Source organism: Canis lupus, chromosome 21 (assembly GCF_003254725.2).
Source record: "Canis lupus dingo isolate Sandy chromosome 21, ASM325472v2, whole genome shotgun sequence".
Taxonomy (NCBI): domain Eukaryota; kingdom Metazoa; phylum Chordata; class Mammalia; order Carnivora; family Canidae; genus Canis; species Canis lupus.
The window spans coordinates 48,283,234-48,300,374 of NC_064263.1; the positions used below are offsets into that span (position 1 = coordinate 48,283,234).

Genomic DNA, 17,141 nt, shown 5'->3' on the forward strand with positions numbered 1-17,141 from the left:
GGAAGTTCTGGCCAGGGCAGGTAGGCAACAAATAGAAATAAAGGCATCCAAATGAGAAAGGAAGAAGTCTATCTCTACTCATAGATAGCATAATCCTATATATAGAAAATCCTGTACACAGAATCTATGCACAGAAAGGCTACGAGAGCTAAGGGATGAATTCAGCAAAGTTGCAGGATACAAGAACAATACAGAGAAATGAGTTGTGTTTATATATACTAGCAATGAATAATCTGAAAAGGAAATTTTAAAAAAATGATTCCATTTACAATAGCACCCAGAGGAATAAAATACCTAGGAATAAACTTAACCAAGGAGGTGAAAAACTTTTAAAAAGAAAACTATAAAACATTGCTAAAGGAAATTAAAGAAGACCTAATAAATGGAAGGAATCCCACCTTCTTGGATTGGAAGACATAATATTATTAAGCTGTGATTACTACCCAAAGCAGTCTACGGATTCAATACAATGCTTACCAAGATTCCAACAGCCTTCTTTAGAAATGGAAATGCTCAAATCCATATGAAACTGTAAGGGCCTCTGAATAACCAAGACAATAATAAAAAACAAGAACAAAGTGGGAGGATTCGGAGTTCCTGATTTCAAAACTTACTACAAATCTATAGAAATCAAAATACTGTGGTGCTGGGATAAAGATAAACATACAGATTAATAGAATAGAACTGAGAGTCCAGAAGCAAGCCCATGAATCTATGGCTGATTTTTTTTTAAGATTTTATTTATTCATGACAGACAGAGAGAGGAGAGAGAGAGAGAGAGAGAGAAAGGCTGAGACACAGGCAGAGGGAGAAGCAGGCTCCATGCAGGGAGCCCGACGTGGGACTCGACCCCGTGTCCCCAGGATCACACCCTGGGCCGAAGGTGGCACCAAACTGCTGAGCCACCCGGGCTGCCCCTCTATGGCTGAATTTTAACAAGGGTGCTGAAACCTTTTAATGGGGAAAGAACAGCCCCTTCAATGAATAATTCTGGGACAATTGTATATGCACATGCAAGAAGAATTAAATTGGACTCCTTCCTCATACATTATACAAAAATTAGCTCAAATGGATCGAGGACCTCCACATAAAACTGTAAAATTCTTTGAAGAAAACTTGAGTGTAAATCTTCATGACCTTGGATTGGGTGATGGATTCTCAGATATAACACCAGAAATACAAGCAACAATAAAAATAGATGAATGGGATTTCATCAAAATTTAAAATTTTTGAACATCACTAAGAAAATGAAAAGACCATTTATGGAAGGGGTAAAAAATAGTTGTGTATCATATGTCTGTTATGGGTCTAGTATCCAGGCTATATAAAGCACTCAGAGAAATTTAAAAAGGTCAAAGCATCCAATTTAGAAATGGTCAGAGGACTTGAATATATGTTTGTCCAAAGTAAATATACAGATGGCCAACAAGCATACAAATGCTCAACATCGTTAACCATCAGGAAAATATACATCAAAACTATGAGATACCACTTTATTCCCACTAGGATGGTCAAAACCAACAACGACACCACCACCACCACCACCCAAATCCAGAAAATAACAAGTGTTGATGGGAAAGTAACTGGAACCCTCACATGTTGCTGGTGGGAATGTAAAGTGGCCCAACCACTGTGGAAATGGTTTGGCGTCTCCTTAACAAGTTAAAGATAGAATTATGATATAATTCCATCATTCCACTCCTAGGCATGACCCAACAGAATTGAAAACAGGCATTCAGTTATGTACGTGCACTCACATGCTCACGCCAGCACTATTTGCAACAACCAAGGAGTAGAAATAGTGCAAATGTCCAACAGCTGATGAATCAATAAACAAATTGTGGCGTATCCAGGCAATAGAATATTAGTCAACCATAGTAAGGAATGAAGTAATGATACATCATCCATCATGGATGAATCTCAGGAAGGTTCTGTTAAGTAGAACAAACCAGACACAAGAGGCTACACATTATATGATTCCATTTTTATTAAATATCCCCAATAGGTAAATCCTTAGAGACAGAATGAGTGTTGGTGTTGGCCAGGGACTGGGAGGAGGGAAGAATGGGAAGAAAACACTTCTTGAAGGGTAAGAGGTTTCTGTGTGGCGTGATGGAAGTGTCTCGCACCTACATAATACGGGTGATGCTTACCGACCCTGTGAAAGTCCTAAGGGCCACTCAGTCGTTCACTAAATGGGTCATTTTGCATTATGTGAATTTCACTTCAATAAATGATTTTTAAATGCACTAACCTATTAAAAAGCATAACCGACAATCCCACACGTTCCTCTTTATAAACTCTATGGGATAGACTCACGTGTAAATGTACTTTTCTCTGGAGAAGAGACAAGAAAGGAGGAGGTGTATGTTCTCAAATGGCGACTTTGGACAAGGGAAGGTCGGGCCCTCTTCCTGGCTCACATCGTTATGGTAATTATTTCATAAAATGAAAAGTTTCCATTTCCCTCATGTATCCACTTCATTCTAACACATTTCCTCTGGCTTACCCACAGCCTGTTTAAACATATGTTTCTTGTATTTTACAGACATACTTGGCAAGTGCAAGACAAAATTGACGCAAACAATGTGGCCTACACAACCGGGAAGCTAAGCTTTCACACTGACTATCCGGCCCTCCATCATCCACCTGGGGTAAGGTGAGCCTCAACGTATTTTCCACAAGGCAGGCCAAGGACCAATATCCTCCTGTATTTTGAGTCTAAAAGACTCTACGTTTTGCCAGCTAATTTGTCTTACGTAGATCCTCCTTCAAGCACAATCCAGACAAAATCTCTTTGCCTAAACCCGGAATGGCCTGACATTCCCAAGGGATAGAAGATTTTGGTGTATTAAATTCTTTTTTCTTTGTTTCCTTTTAGAAATAACCGTTGGTGCTTTTTGCTTTGCCTAGACGAGCTTCACAACAGCAGTACACCTTGAGGTCTTTTTGCATATTTACCATTCCCAAGAGAGCTAAAAACAAGAGAGGGAATGGACGGTGTAGCGTTTTCCCCCGACGTCACCTGGCCACCATTCGTATCAGTTAGCGGTCACTGGGTAAAAATCACTTCATGACTTAGTGGCCGAGGGGACCAGCCGTTTGCTTGGTGCGTGTTTTTACAACGTGGGCTGTGGTCAGCCGGGCAGTCCTGCTGCGGGGCTGGGAGCCGGTTGGCCTGGCCAACAACCTAGGGTGCTTGGTCTCTGCAGCTCGTGCCCTGTCACCCCCCAGCAAGCCAGCCAGGCTCATGTGGGTCTTCGGAGAGCAGGCCGAAACATAGAGGCCTCGTGAGACCTACGTTAGTAAGCGGCCCAGGTCCCTTCTGTCGTGTTTTACTAGTCTAGAGAAGTCGTAGTGGGTTCGCCCAGCTGCAAGAAGTGGGAATGCAAGGAGAGGAATAACCATGGTTATTTTTGGAAACTGTCTACTGTCCCACTATCAGATTCCTCCTCGAGGAGGGAGATGTTCAGCACAGAGCCCCAAACCCTCCAGGACAGTTTCTGGGAGGACACTCCACCACTACATTTTCACAAAATTGCCATTTTTGCTAAACCAGTGACGTATTTACAAAAGCAGCACCTTTGCTACGCCAAGAAATAAATGGTCAGGACACTACCTTTGAAAAGGTATTTTCTTCATACTTTTATAGCTAAATGGGATTAAATGAAATAGCCACACAGAAATCTGTATCTTCAAAGGTAATGGACGTTTGGGGCGATTCTCTAGTTAATGAAGGCAAAGTAGGCCAAAATCAAAATTAGTCTGGTTTTTTTTTTCCATCGTGTTGATGGAAAAAGTTTTCTCTGCACCCTAGTTGTTAACCCATTTTCCTTGCCAGTAGTAACTTCACACATTTTAAATTATTTCCTTGACTGTAAAACACCACATAATTTTTTTGAACAAAATGATGACAGTGAAATGACTCCTATAGTCACCCTTTGGATAGAGATGAAGGGGTGGGGAGGACACACAATGTGATTTTTCTAAATATGACCCAGAGATTCTCTAAAGCTCTGAGGGGGTAAAAGCCAAACTAATCAGCTCAATTTATCTACCAAAGATAGCTTGGAGAGTTGGACAAGATAAAATTTTAAAAAATTAGACTAGAAAACTAGATTCTAATTTAACATTTTAATTACCTACTTTTTTCTGAGTTCAGGTTTCGTTTCTTGAAAGCCTAAGGAAAAGTGATTATGTGGCTTTATAAATTTTCTTAAAGTATAATATAATGCTTGGCATTTTCATAGCATTTTATACTTTTTAAAAGTACTGCTACATATATTATTTTGTCTAGTTCCTCTTAACAGTCCTTGAGGTAGATGACTGATCCTGTCTTTTTGTGTTAGACAACAAAATGACACACAGCAATGTTAAATGCTTTCACAGAGTGACATCTGACTAACGGAACACATGAAATGGAACCCAGGCCTCTAATTAGTTTTTTCACCATACCATGCTGATCTGGAGTTGGACTTTCTAATTACCATAATTTATATAATGTGATGAGCATCTTCCAATCTTCCACTTTTCTCTATCTCAAGACATAACCCAGCACCTTTCACGTAAGGGAGACTTCATAGATACGCTATAAAGAGGCAAAGAAATGCCACAAAGTCTTACCTGTCTCCATCAGCAAATGAAACTTTCGAAGATAAATGACCTGATAGAAGACTTTTTAATGAAACATGTTTTCTAAAATGTCTAGATTGTAGTAGGAGAATAATTAGAACGTAGGCACCTGTTTGTTTTCAAGGTTCCATTTAGAATCACTCAGGGGTCTTTGTACCAAAGTCCGAGCTTTTTATAACAAATAGAGTAAGTCACTTTTCAGTGCAGATGAAATGATCGGAATAGCAAGTTACCTGCTGAAAGTTGAATTTTATCAATTTGGATCATGTAGGGCAGGGATAAGGTGACACATCTTTAAAGAAACATAGATGTTCCTTTGCTCACTGTCTTTGGGCCTAAAGTCACATGCTGCCATAAAGTAACATCTAGAAAGAAAACATTTTTGGTTCTGAATGAATTACATGAAATTAAATTGGATTTTAGACACATCAGGTGCATACATACTTTTTGACTTAGTGATGCAAGTGTTGTCTGGCACCATCATCTTTGTTCTTTCATAAGATTGCATTAACTTATAATTACATAAAAGAAGATTATTACTTGGCCTTACTATATATGTAAAAGACATCAGTTGATCTTTTTAAAAGATTTGTATTTGAAGTATTCTGTGACTTCATCATGGCAAAAACTAAGAGGATTTAAAGAACACTGGTTCTCTCAGAGACAGAGCTATGCCTTTGTTTTGCCTTCTGGGAGTTCGGTAGACGAGGTTGACGTTTCCATCTCCTCCTCTCGTTGATCATACCCCTTCATTCCTCGTCGCCCTGGTGATGAGAGAGTTTTCTACAATGACTTTGTCAGCTTATGCACATATTTTTTCAAGTTTAAAAAACTGGTATCAGTTTAAGGACGGAACAATAATGAGTGTAAACCAGGTCTCTCCTAACATCGGAAAGTAAGAGGGACCCCGGGATGGCACGGTCGGGTAAGCATCTGCCTTCTGCTCAGGTCATGATCCCAGGGACCTGGGATGGATCCCAAATCAGGCTCCCTGCTCGGTAGGGAGCCTGCTTCTCCCTCTCCCTCTCCCTACCACTCCCCTGGCCTATGTTCTTTTCCCCCTCTGTGTATGTCAAAAAAATAAATACAAAACATCTTTTAAGAAGAGAAGGCATCATCAACCTGAAATGGGGTTTTAAGCCTACAGAGCACATACATCCACACACCACACGATACTGAATTATTAAGAGTCCCATAAGGGGATTCTGCCCTTTTGTAGGAAAGGAACTTGCTGTATGATGATTTTAAGCCAAACAGACTAAGGTTTGAAAGTCAGTTTTACCAGGGAGGAGCTGAGTTCTTACTAGCTGGCCAACTTTTTCTCTCCTGGGTCCCAGGTTCTTCAACCATAAAATGGAGATGAAAGTACCAAATTCTAAGGGATGTTGTGAGGAACCGATAAATGTACAGTCATAATTTGAAAACAAGTATGTAGAAGACTTAAAAAAAATTGAGAAAAAAAAATTGTGCAGTTTGGGGAAGAAGGCAGGATTTGTGTTCTAGATCTGCACTATGCAATAGTCACTAGCCATATGTGATCATTTAAATTTCAATTTAAAATTATGTTTAAATAAAATTTAAAATGCAGTTTCTCATTCACACGGACCACATTTCAAGTGCACAACAGCCATGTGGGACTGGTGTCTACTTTATTGGGCAGTAGAGAACAGTCTGTCACCACAGAACGTTCCAATGGACCCTGCTCTAGACCATCTATGGAAATAACCAAGCCAAATGGATATTTTTCCTACTCATGTTCCCGCTGTTCTGGATGTTTGATAATATTTGCCTCTTTCTTATTTTTATTTAACTCAGAATGTTTCCATAGTTGAATAGTGTTTGTTTCTTTAAGCAGAAAATCTGAATATTCTTTAAATAGAAAAAAATCATTAGGTGGAAAATCTTAGGTATTCAAATCACTCACTCATGCTGACGTAACAAAAGGAGTCATAGGAACATCATTCAAAAAATATACTTCTAAATTTTACTATATTTTGTTTTTCAGAATGAAATAATGTCCAACATGTCCCCATAAATCTTAGTTAAAATAACTATCCTTGGGACGCCTGGGTGGTTCAGTGGTTGGGCATCTGCCTTCAGCTCAGGTCATGATCCCGGGGTCCTGGGATCGAGTCCCCCATCAGACTCCTTGCAGGGAGCCTGCTTCTCCCTCTGCCTGTGCCTCTGCCTCTCTCTCTAGGTCTCTCATGAATAAGTAAATAAAATCTTTAAAATAAAATAAAATAAAATAAAATAAAATAAAATAATATAATTAAATAAAATAAATAAAATAAAATAATAAAATAAAATAAACTATCCTTTTGGTTTTTTTTATTCCCTATGTTTCTTGGGTTTATCCATCCTCATAACTCCACCCAACCTCTATTTCCTTCTTGTCCTCATACCTGAACTGTCTCATTAGACTCTCAAGTAGTTACTGCCTCACTAATTGCTCCTTTATAAAAAAAAAAAAAATGTATCCCAAGTAACATCACTGAACTAATATTCTTCAACTCAGTCTTGGCTACATTATGTCTGTATTCAAAAGCCTTTAACAATTCCCCTTGGTGCACAAGAGAAAGTACAATTTTGTTCATCTGACATTCAAGACTCCACGATGAGAGCTTCAAAGACTTCTTCCACTGGATCTATTCTTTTTCGTTGTGACCGTCTGTTGTGGCCAAACTTTTGATAGCCAGGGAGGTGTGTATTTTTGCACATCCATTATCAATGCACTTGATTTGCTCTCTCTCTATGTCCAAAATCTTATCCATCCTCCTTTGCCTAGTTTTTTTTTAAGATTTTATTTTTATTTATTTATTTATTTATTTATTTATTTATTTATTTATTTATTATTCATTTATGAGAGAAGAAGTGAGAGAGCACATGGGGAGAAGGAGAAGCAGATTCCCCACTAAGCAGAGAGCCCAGTGCGGGGCTCCATCCCAGGATGCTGAGATCATGACCTGAGCCAAAGGCAGATGCTTAACCCACTGAGCCACCCCGGTTCCCCTCCTCTGTGAAGCCAACACAAAGTGTGCAAATATTCCAACATGAAGTGTTCGCTTGTTGCAGCTATTATGATCCGTCTTTGGTTTCCTAAAGAACATTTTCATGCCTATGTTCATGTCTCAAACTGAAACAATGTTTGAATGATAGAACACTGATTAAAAGCAGTTTTTTCTCTCCCAACCCTTTCTGTGCTGACACAGAAGAGATGTAAGAGGTTAGTTGACGTCCGTGCCTCCATAACTTTCTGAATCTTTAAGTGTCCAACAAGGTAAATGTTTAGCATTTTGGAACACATCTATTTCTTTTTGCAGGTTCAGCTTCTGCACTGCATAAAACAAACAGTCACTGGGGGTGATTCGGAAATTGTAGATGGGTTTAATGTATGCCAAAAGCTCAAGGAAAAAAATCCTCGAGCGTTCCAGATTTTGTCCTCCACTTTTGTGGACTTTACAGACATTGGAGTGGATTACTGTGATTTCTCCGTACAGTCCAAACACAAGATAATAGAGTAAGTACTATTTATACTTTTCTCATAGCAACAGAATAGCTAACTGCAAAAGCTTCATTACCCTAAACCTAAAGCTTAAACAGAAGAAAAGCTCTGATTAACTCCAGAGTTTACTTTTTATTAACAATTTAATCCAATTTTAGAGGGAAAAAAAGAATATTTTCACCATAAAAAAATCTTCATCAAATTCTCTGAGCTTTCTCTTCCTAATTAAGAAAAATAATTAAGACTATATACACTTGATTTTTTAAATATACAAGCTCTACAGAATTATAATCAGTGTGATTGTAGTAGCCAGAATCCTTTCAGCCAGAAATGAGAGAATCTAACTGAAATTAGGTCGATCCGATAGATGAACATCCATCCTCTGTGTTGGCTTCCTTTTCAGACATGGCAACAGAAGCTCTGCATTTGCATTGTCCTCAGTGCTGGTAATCACATACACAAAAGCCCTCATTTCCCCCAGAGCTCTAACAAAAATAGGTGACCCACTGCCAGATTTGTATGTAAGTCTGTCCTTGAAGCAATCCTCATGGCCAGGCAGTCAGAGAATTCCGATTGGCCATTCCCAGATTACATGTTCCTCTCTGGACCAAAGTCCGTCTCATTGGAACCACGTGGGCTGAGAATGAAACAAGAATGTCTGCCTAAATTGATGCCAACAAAAATCGTAATTCCCTACGTACATTTTATTATTTTTTTTCATTTAACAGTATTTCATCATGATTTTTTCAAGTATCTACAAAGACCACAAATCTATCCTTTTATTTGAGAATTATCTTACCCTGTGTTGCTCAGACATAATTTTATTTAATCAGACATGAGTTCATAAATTTTGTGGTGTTTCCAATTTTTTATTTTATTTCATTTTGTTATGTTTTAAATTTCACTTGGTTAAGAGACATGCAGTATTGGTTTCTGAAGTAGAACTCAGTGATTCATCACTTACAGCAGCCAGCGCTCATCACAAGTGCCCTCCTTAACACCCACCCCATCTAGCCCACCCCCACCCACCTCCCGCCGTGAACCCTCAGTTTGTTCTCTATCCTTAAGAGTCTCTTATGTCTTATTTCCCTCTCTCCCTAACCTCCTCCTTCCCCTATGTTCATCTTTTTTCTTTTTTAAATTCCACATATGAGTGACATCACATGGTATTGGTCTTTCTCTGACTTATTTCACTTAGCAAAATACAGTCGAGCTCCATCCACGTCGTTACAAATGGCAATATATTTTTTTTTTGATGGCTGAGTAATACATGCCATTGCGTATACATGCCACATCTTTATCCATTCATCAGTCAATGGACATCTGGCTCTCCATGGTTTGGCTATTGTTGATAACACTGCTATAAACATCGGGGTGTATGTGCCCCTTTAAATCTGTATTTTTGTATCCTTTGAGTAAATGACTAGTAATGCAATTGCTGGGTCTTACGGATATTTCCAAGTTTAGAGTTGAGTTTGTTTTCTTCTTTTAGTAGAAACAGCCAAATAATATGAAAATTAACTCATCTAACAAATAATCAAGTCCCCAACATACTAACTCATCTTTCTTATATAAACATATGGCCTTCATGTACTCATCCAACAAGTATTTGTTGAAAAAGCAGCCGCTCTTCTTGGTGGTTGGGATACATCTGTGGACAAAACAAAGATTCCTGCCCTTGTGTAGCCTAAAGTCTAACAGGGGAAGAGAAAGTTACAGGTTTTAAAACAAATGAATAAATTACAGTAACCAATAAAACAGTTTTTTTAAATATTGAAGAATAAAGAAGAAGTAGGGTAGGATTAGGGGAATCTGTAAAACCAAAGACTTAGAGAAGATGGAGGTTGCATCATTAATGTGTGGTGAGGAAAAGCTTTACTAAGTAGGTGATATTTGAACAAAAATCTAAAGGAGTGAAGGAATTTGCCCAGAAGAAGAGCAGTTTCCAGGAACAGCTGGAGCAAATGTCCTAAGACGGCCCTGAGACCACAGGGAGGGGACAGCGGGGAGGCCGGCATGGAGCAGAGTGTTAAGGAAGGAGGTCAGATGGGAGTAAGTTCGTGTCAAGCCTTGTTACTCATTGTTTAAAAATATATTGCCTTTCACTCTTAGTAAAATAGGGAGCTGCTGCATGGTTTTGACCAGAAGAGAGACATTTATATTTATGTAACTTTACTCACATTTAAATGGGTCACCTGGGCTGTTTGTGCTGAATTTAGTGAAGAAGGGCAAGGGCAGGAGCCTGAAGACGAGTCAGGAAGCCACTGTAGGACGCAGGCTGGACGGGACGGGGGCTTGAACGTGAGTAGCCCACACGGTGGCAGTGGCCGTGTGGAGAAGTATCTAGGCGTGTGGTTTGCAGGTTGGAACAGCATATTTTCCTGACAGATTGGATGAAGGGTGTGAGAGAAAGGAAGCCATCAAAAATAAACTCTAGTTCAAAATAATATTCTCTGAGAGGTCAGTCATCAAGGTGGGAAAGAGAAGAAATAACTTGGATTCCCTGTTACAACGTGACCGTTTTAAGTTCTCACAAATCACCTTAAAAACCCACCGCAGATTGTAATTTGGTTGTGGCAGGATATAATCGCAGATTCTGGCAGCCTAGTGAGTGGAGACAAAACAAACAAACCCTAGTTATTGAGTAAGATTAATTGAATGTTCACCATCTGAATCACAGTTGGTTACTTTTCGTAGTAAAATTTCAGAATTTGGCCATTTTCAAGGCCTCGGGGATAGCCCCAGAGAATACAAGTGGTTAAGGTTAATCCACTTAAAAAATGTATTTTAACAACAGGACATAAAACAAATAGGGCTTTCAATTAATGGAGGGACTTGCTCACCTGTGGGTTTGGGTTAACTTAATTTTCCTCACGGTGAAATTTTTTAACTCCTTTGAGATGTGTTGTCCTACCTAGTACAAGCAGACCTTGGCGGCTGCCGGCAGAGTTAGGAGACAATGACAATGACATTATTTCCAGCATAATGAAAGGTAAGCAGATAAAGAAACTAGGAAAAAGTAATAAATGGTGAGATGAAGCGACAGCAGGGCACCCGCACGGTGGCAGATTCAATCCCATGGATGCTGCTCCTCGTCCGTGGGGCAGTCGTGGTCTGGTGACTCAGGCTCGCTGAGCCAGCGTCTCTTTGCCGGGAAAAGGGAGTAAAATCACTGCCCGCCACATACAGTCGCAGTGGGAATTAGAGAGACAGTAGATAGACTCCCCTCCCGCGGGGCCTGGCTCGGAAAGGGAAGAATAAATCGTAGCTGGCCCAGTCCTACAAAGTCCAACACAGCTACCAGTGAAAGATTTCAGTTTCAGCTTTGAGCTTCTACAGACCATCGCCCAGAGGGGAACGGGGTCAGTTTGCAAGTTCCAACATACTTCTGAAGTGTGAAAGAAAGTTTTCCTGCAGATCCCAGGAGAATGTGAAGTGGTGGGCAGCACCGCAGTGACACACCCACCACAAATACAAGTGGTCCCACCAAATATCAAAGCTCTCCATGGGGCAGACTATGGTAACTCCCGAGAAGTGGTCACAGCACCAACTCTGATCACAGGACGTGACCCTACAGTCCTTTCACTGGGTTCTTTTGTTGGCATCACTGATGACATTTTGCTTTCGCTGATCTGCAGTCACCAGGATGCTGGTTTATGTGTAAATGTTTGTCCTTTGTGTACTGTTGGCATATAGCAAGTTGTTCTTCTCGTCTTTGGAGGCTTTTTACCCTTCCTTAGCCTGTAACCCTGCACTGGGACCTCCCTTTCATTCTGCAGCTGCACCCAGAATGCTTACTGGGACGCAATTTTGCATTTTAGGTTACCTTTTCCTTGATTGGTCCTTCGTTCATTAAGCTGCAACCTGCAGGCCACAGAGTATTCTCTACCTAGGTGGAGAGGATGGGGGAAGGAAGGAGGGCACTTCCTGCCTAGTTAGTCATATTTGTTTTTTAATCAATATGTGTAAATTCTGGTTTTAAGAGTCCAAGAGCCTTATTGAAAACCTGTTCCTTTCTTTCACTTCCTTTCCCCAGTGTGGGTTCAATAGGTAGTTCACTGTCACTATCAAAAAGCAAAGAGTTGCCACTAATGACAGGTTCTTGGAGTTTACGATTACAATTGCCTCTGGCTCAGAGGACTGGATATTAAGCACAGAGACCCAGAGAGCCATAATTTATACATCACAGGCAATCACGTTTCCTCCTGTACCCTGATTTATTGATAATGGTTTACTCTGTGTAAGTGAAATATGATCTAGACCCCAAATCAGTGTCACCAAGCCTTGGCACATGTGATAGTCTATTGGTTTGACCCATCAGGTCTGGATTCCTGTCCAGGGTAGGCTCATAGTACCACCTCCTGGGCTGTCCCAGGGACAACTCTAGGCACTTTGCCATGATCCTCTCCCACTTTCAGTTTTTGTCCATCCTTCCTTTCTTTTCTCTAAAGAGAGGATAGAGTGGGTAGATGCTTTAGGACTGGCTAAAAGTGTACCTTCCCAGTAAGCTTAAAATATATATCTTCCTTTTGCTTCTGTGTGTAGACAGTGCTCATGCTGTGCTTATTACAATGAGCATAGTTTATTTTTTTATTTTTTATTTATTTATTTTTTTTTTAATTTATGATAGTCATACAGAGAGAGAGAGAGAGGCAGAGACACAGGCAGAGGGAGAAGTAGGCTCCATGCATGGGGAGCCCGACGTGGGATTCGATCCTGGGTCTCTAGGATCGCGCCCTGCCAAAGGCAGGCGCCAAACCGCTGCACCACCCAGAGATCCCTGAGCATAGTTTAAATTCAAATTAATGATATCTTTTTTTACATATCAAAAGTAATTTTACCTTACATTATCATGATCATGATCCATATTCTAAGGAAAGATAGAGAGATCTCAAAATGCTATCTCAAAAGCACTAAAAAGATGTTAGTACCCTCCCAAGGTACCAAAAAGAAAAAAAAAAGTCACATATCCAATGAAATGTATTAACTGCCTGTTATGTGCAGGCCTATGTTAAGAGCTAAGAATACAACATTAAATGAGGTAGAGTATTGATCTTCTAGAAGCCTACCTACTAAGATACACAGCATAGGTTGAGAGATACAAAGAACATGTCTTAGGCTAGATTCTTTTCTTCTCTGTCATGGTTTCCATACCTGCAAACTAAGGATTGAATTAGAAGAGTGAACTTCAAACTCAGAAAATAGATTTTTATTCCCAATCATTCTTCAGTAAAATCATACTTAAAATCCCGATAAGGAAAAAAACCCCTAATAAGGTGGTTGACCCATGAACTTGTAACATAAAAATACTTTATTCCATAAAAGCTACTATTTTAAAGAAGGAAGAATAAATTCATTTCCCTGAATATTAAAAATTTAATTAGAATCTTTCAGTAACATTTATTTTAAATTAATTTGAATCATTCTGGTACTTATAAGTAAGATTTCAAAAAATACCTGCTGGGATCCCTGGGTGGCGCAGCGGTTTAGCGCCTGCCTTTGTCCCAGGGCGCGATCCTGGAGACTTGGGATCGAATCCCACGTTGGGCTCCCGGTGCATGGAGCCTGCTTCTCCCTCTGCCTGTGTCTCTGTCTCTCTCTCTCTCACTGTGTGCTGATCATAAATAAATAAAAATCAAAAAAAAAAAAAAAGAAAGAAAGTTTTAAAAAAATACCTGCTAAATGGGTGGCCAACATGAAAAGATGCTCAACATCACTCATCAGGGAAATGCAAATCTACATCACAATGAGCTATCACCTCACACGCGTCAAAATGGCTAAAATCAAACACACAAGAAACAGCAAGTGTTGGCAAGGATGTGGCAAAGGCACCCTTATGCATTGTTGGTGGGAATACAAACTGGTGCAGCCACTGTGGAAAACAGTACAGAGATTCATCAAAAAGTTGAAAATAGAGCTACCCCATAATGCAGTAATTGTACTATGTGGAATTTCAGAAACTAGACAAAGAAAAAAGAGACAAACCAAGAAACAGACTCTTAGCTACAGAGAACAAACGGATGGTTGCCAGAGGGGCGTGGGGTGGGACAATTGGCAAAATAGGTAGAGGGGATTAAGAGCACAGTCCCCTTGATGAGCACTGGGTGGTGTATACAGACTTGCCAAATGCTACACTGAACAATGCCGCCTAATATGACACGGTATGCTAACTACGCTGGATTTAACATCTTTCAAAAACTGCTAAATGAACGAATCAAGAACAAATGACTACATCGTACCATAGACAACCTTAATACCTTTTGTACATGTTTTTGGATTCTTTAGTACCATGTTTCAGACACATCTTCCAAGACAAACTGATCCTCAGAAATGTAAATAAATACTTCATGGCTTTTTAACTTTTTTCTCTTTAAAAAATAGATTAGATGATAAAGGCCAAGTGGTTCGCATCAACTTCAACAACGCAACCAGAGACACGGTATTTGATGTACCCGTTCAAAGAGTTCAGCCTTTTTATGCAGCTCTGAAGGAGTTTGTTGACCTCATGAACTGTAAAGAATTCAAGTTTACTTTCAAGATGAATCCAGGTCAGTGGACACATTTTCTCAAACAACTGAAAATATGGATGCTTTTCAGCCTTAACCATTTAGAGCAGTTTTTCTCAAATACAGCATGTGGGACACTTAGGATCTTTGTGAGCAGCCCTCACCCCTGCTCTGTTGCCTCTCCGGACTTAAAAATACTTATTCTTAACAGACCCCTAGGGAATCTTTAAGCACACTGAATTTTTTTTGACTTCCGACTTAAAGAAGAAATACGTGAAAGACAAGCTGTAAGCCTCATGTCTGAGGTCAATACATGTCTGACGACCTGTATTTTCTGTCCTGGTCGCCAGTCAATATGAACGGAGGCTTCTACTTAATTTTTCGATCCCAGTAAACAGATAGAATTATCCCCATGATTCCCGCTCATGAAGTACATGAGTCATGTTTACTCGTTTAGCTTATCTGATCTGGCAAAGATAGTGCTACCTGAAATAAAGGGGTATTTGAAGTAGTCCAGCTACTTGGAATAAAGAAACAAAGTGTTGTGTTTGTTCTGGACCATCTCTACTCAGCGAGGTGACCTCAAGCTTGAGGCTTTCCATATCTATAGTAAACGGAATTTCTCTCCACTGCTGTTTTGGCCAAGTGGAACATACTTTTAACTTCTGATTATTTTTTGAATTGATCTTTGGCATGATAAAGTAATACTAGAAATCTCTACAAATCCACTGATAATGCAGTCAGCACAGGCTGATTTTAAGAGCAGTAACATACAACATTGAAATACCATGTGAGAAAAATGCCCCCCCCAATATAAATAAATACAAGTTGGAATCCAAGCTCCACTATTTAATGGTGTAACTTTGGGCAAATCCCTCAACCTCCTGGAGCCTCAGTTTTCTCACACAAAAAGATGAGCCAGCACTCTTTTCAGGATTTTCATGAGGCTTAGAAATAAGGTGCACAAAATACTGAGAACAGAGAAGACAAACCAAGTCACGATCCTTAAAATCATTTGAAGCCATTAAACTGGAAACAAACATTTCTAAGTAAGAGCTAAATAACAACCGGAAAAACAGTTCGAAGTCTTACACAAAGATAATATCTTAAGTAGAAATCCTAAAAGGGTCTACTTTAGAAAGCCTGTACTTTGAATGTCAAAAGGTCTAAAGCGGTTTGCAGTCCAATGGCCTGATGTGCAGGAAAAAGTCAATGGGCCATTTTCAGTCAGAGAAAGACAAATACCGTATGATTTCACTCATACTGGAATTTACGAAACAAAAACAGATGAACCTAGAGGGAAAAAAGAGAGGGAGGCAAACCATGAAACAGGCTCTTAACAGAACAAACTGAGGGCTGCTGGAGCTGAGGTGGGGGGCTGCGGCCTGGACCTGGGCTGGGGACTAGGGGGTTGCTGGTTGCGATGAGCACTGACTGTTGCATGTAAGTGATGAGTCACTAAATCCTACTCGTGCAACTAGTACTACACTATGTTAACTAGCTAGAATTTAAATCAAAACTTGAAACAACAACAAAAAAATAAGACAAACCTACTGTTTCTTGATACGAAGGAAGTAGCAATGTAATTTTGCATTTTCCATTTTATAGCGCTGCAAATCTTTTAAATCCATGATGATCGTTCATGTTGAAAACACAAATTCTTCTGTCTAGGTGATGTGATTACTTTTGACAACTGGCGCTTACTGCACGGCCGACGCAGCTACGAAGCAGGAACCGAGATTTCCCGGCACCTGGAAGGCGCCTACGCCGACTGGGACGTAGTGATGTCCAGGCTTCGGATCCTAAGGCAGGGGGTCCAACACAGAAACTGACTCTCCCGTCTGTGAGCTCAGTAAGGTTCCAATGACTATATTTTGTCCGATATGGCAAGGTGGCCTTCCTCGACCATGACCCATGGCCTTTACATACTAATTTCTTTCCCATCGAACACGTCCCCTCTCTTGAACGGGTTCCCTTCCTTTGTGCTCATACAGCGAGCCCACTCTGTAGACGGCTGAGCCCTGCTCTTCCCAGATAGAGCATCTCTCCGGCTCTATTGTACGTATGACCTAATTTCTCTTGCCTGTATATGAGTCTCCAGAATGCCTACAAATAGTTTAGTGTCAAATAAAACTTGGTCAGATAAAGCTCTTTTTAAATAAAGCTTGTGTTTCCAATAAAACTCATCTCAAAATATGTTTCCGCTCAGTTGCCTGCAGAGCCTCCGTCTTCATGACGACATGGGACCGTCAGCATGATTGGAAAAAGGCCTCATATTTTCAAAGATCTGTTTTAGTCACTGTTATTATAGATTTCTATCATCTAAATTTTCAGACCTCAACCACCTGGGATCTCAACATCTTCTTTAACAGCTGAATTATGACACCAAACCCACACATGTAAAATTAAAAAAAAAAAATCTAGGCGCCCTAAGTTTCTCTTGCCCTAAGTAAATGCTCCTAAGGATTGCCAGGAGAGCTTACACCCGTCTGTGAATC

The 17,141-nt window shown here is 40.0% G+C and overlaps 1 protein-coding gene and 1 long non-coding RNA gene across 3 annotated transcripts in view; one reads left to right on the forward strand and one right to left on the reverse strand.

The window, feature by feature from the left end:
- Positions 1-5,390, reverse strand: part of LOC112667781 (uncharacterized) — a 40,317-nt gene extending 34,927 nt beyond the window's left edge. Inside the window, exon 1 of the long non-coding RNA XR_007404670.1 lies at positions 4,624-5,390. This is a non-coding gene — a long non-coding RNA (uncharacterized LOC112667781). The remainder of the gene's footprint in view (positions 1-4,623) is intronic.
- BBOX1 (gamma-butyrobetaine hydroxylase 1) overlaps positions 1-16,839 on the forward strand; it is a 57,941-nt gene extending 41,102 nt beyond the window's left edge. Inside the window, exons 5-8 of one of the 2 annotated variants that reach the window (XM_025459810.3) lie at positions 2,549-2,654; positions 7,956-8,152; positions 14,519-14,685; positions 16,315-16,839. In XM_025459810.3, the coding sequence (XP_025315595.1) occupies positions 2,549-2,654; positions 7,956-8,152; positions 14,519-14,685; positions 16,315-16,475 (631 nt within the window). In that variant the 3' untranslated portion in view covers positions 16,476-16,839. Of the gene's footprint in view, positions 1-2,548; positions 2,660-7,955; positions 8,153-14,518; positions 14,686-16,314 lie in introns of both variants that reach the window. The other variant, XM_025459812.3, reaches the window with a different exon arrangement.
- Positions 16,840-17,141: the final 302 nt, after the last annotated feature.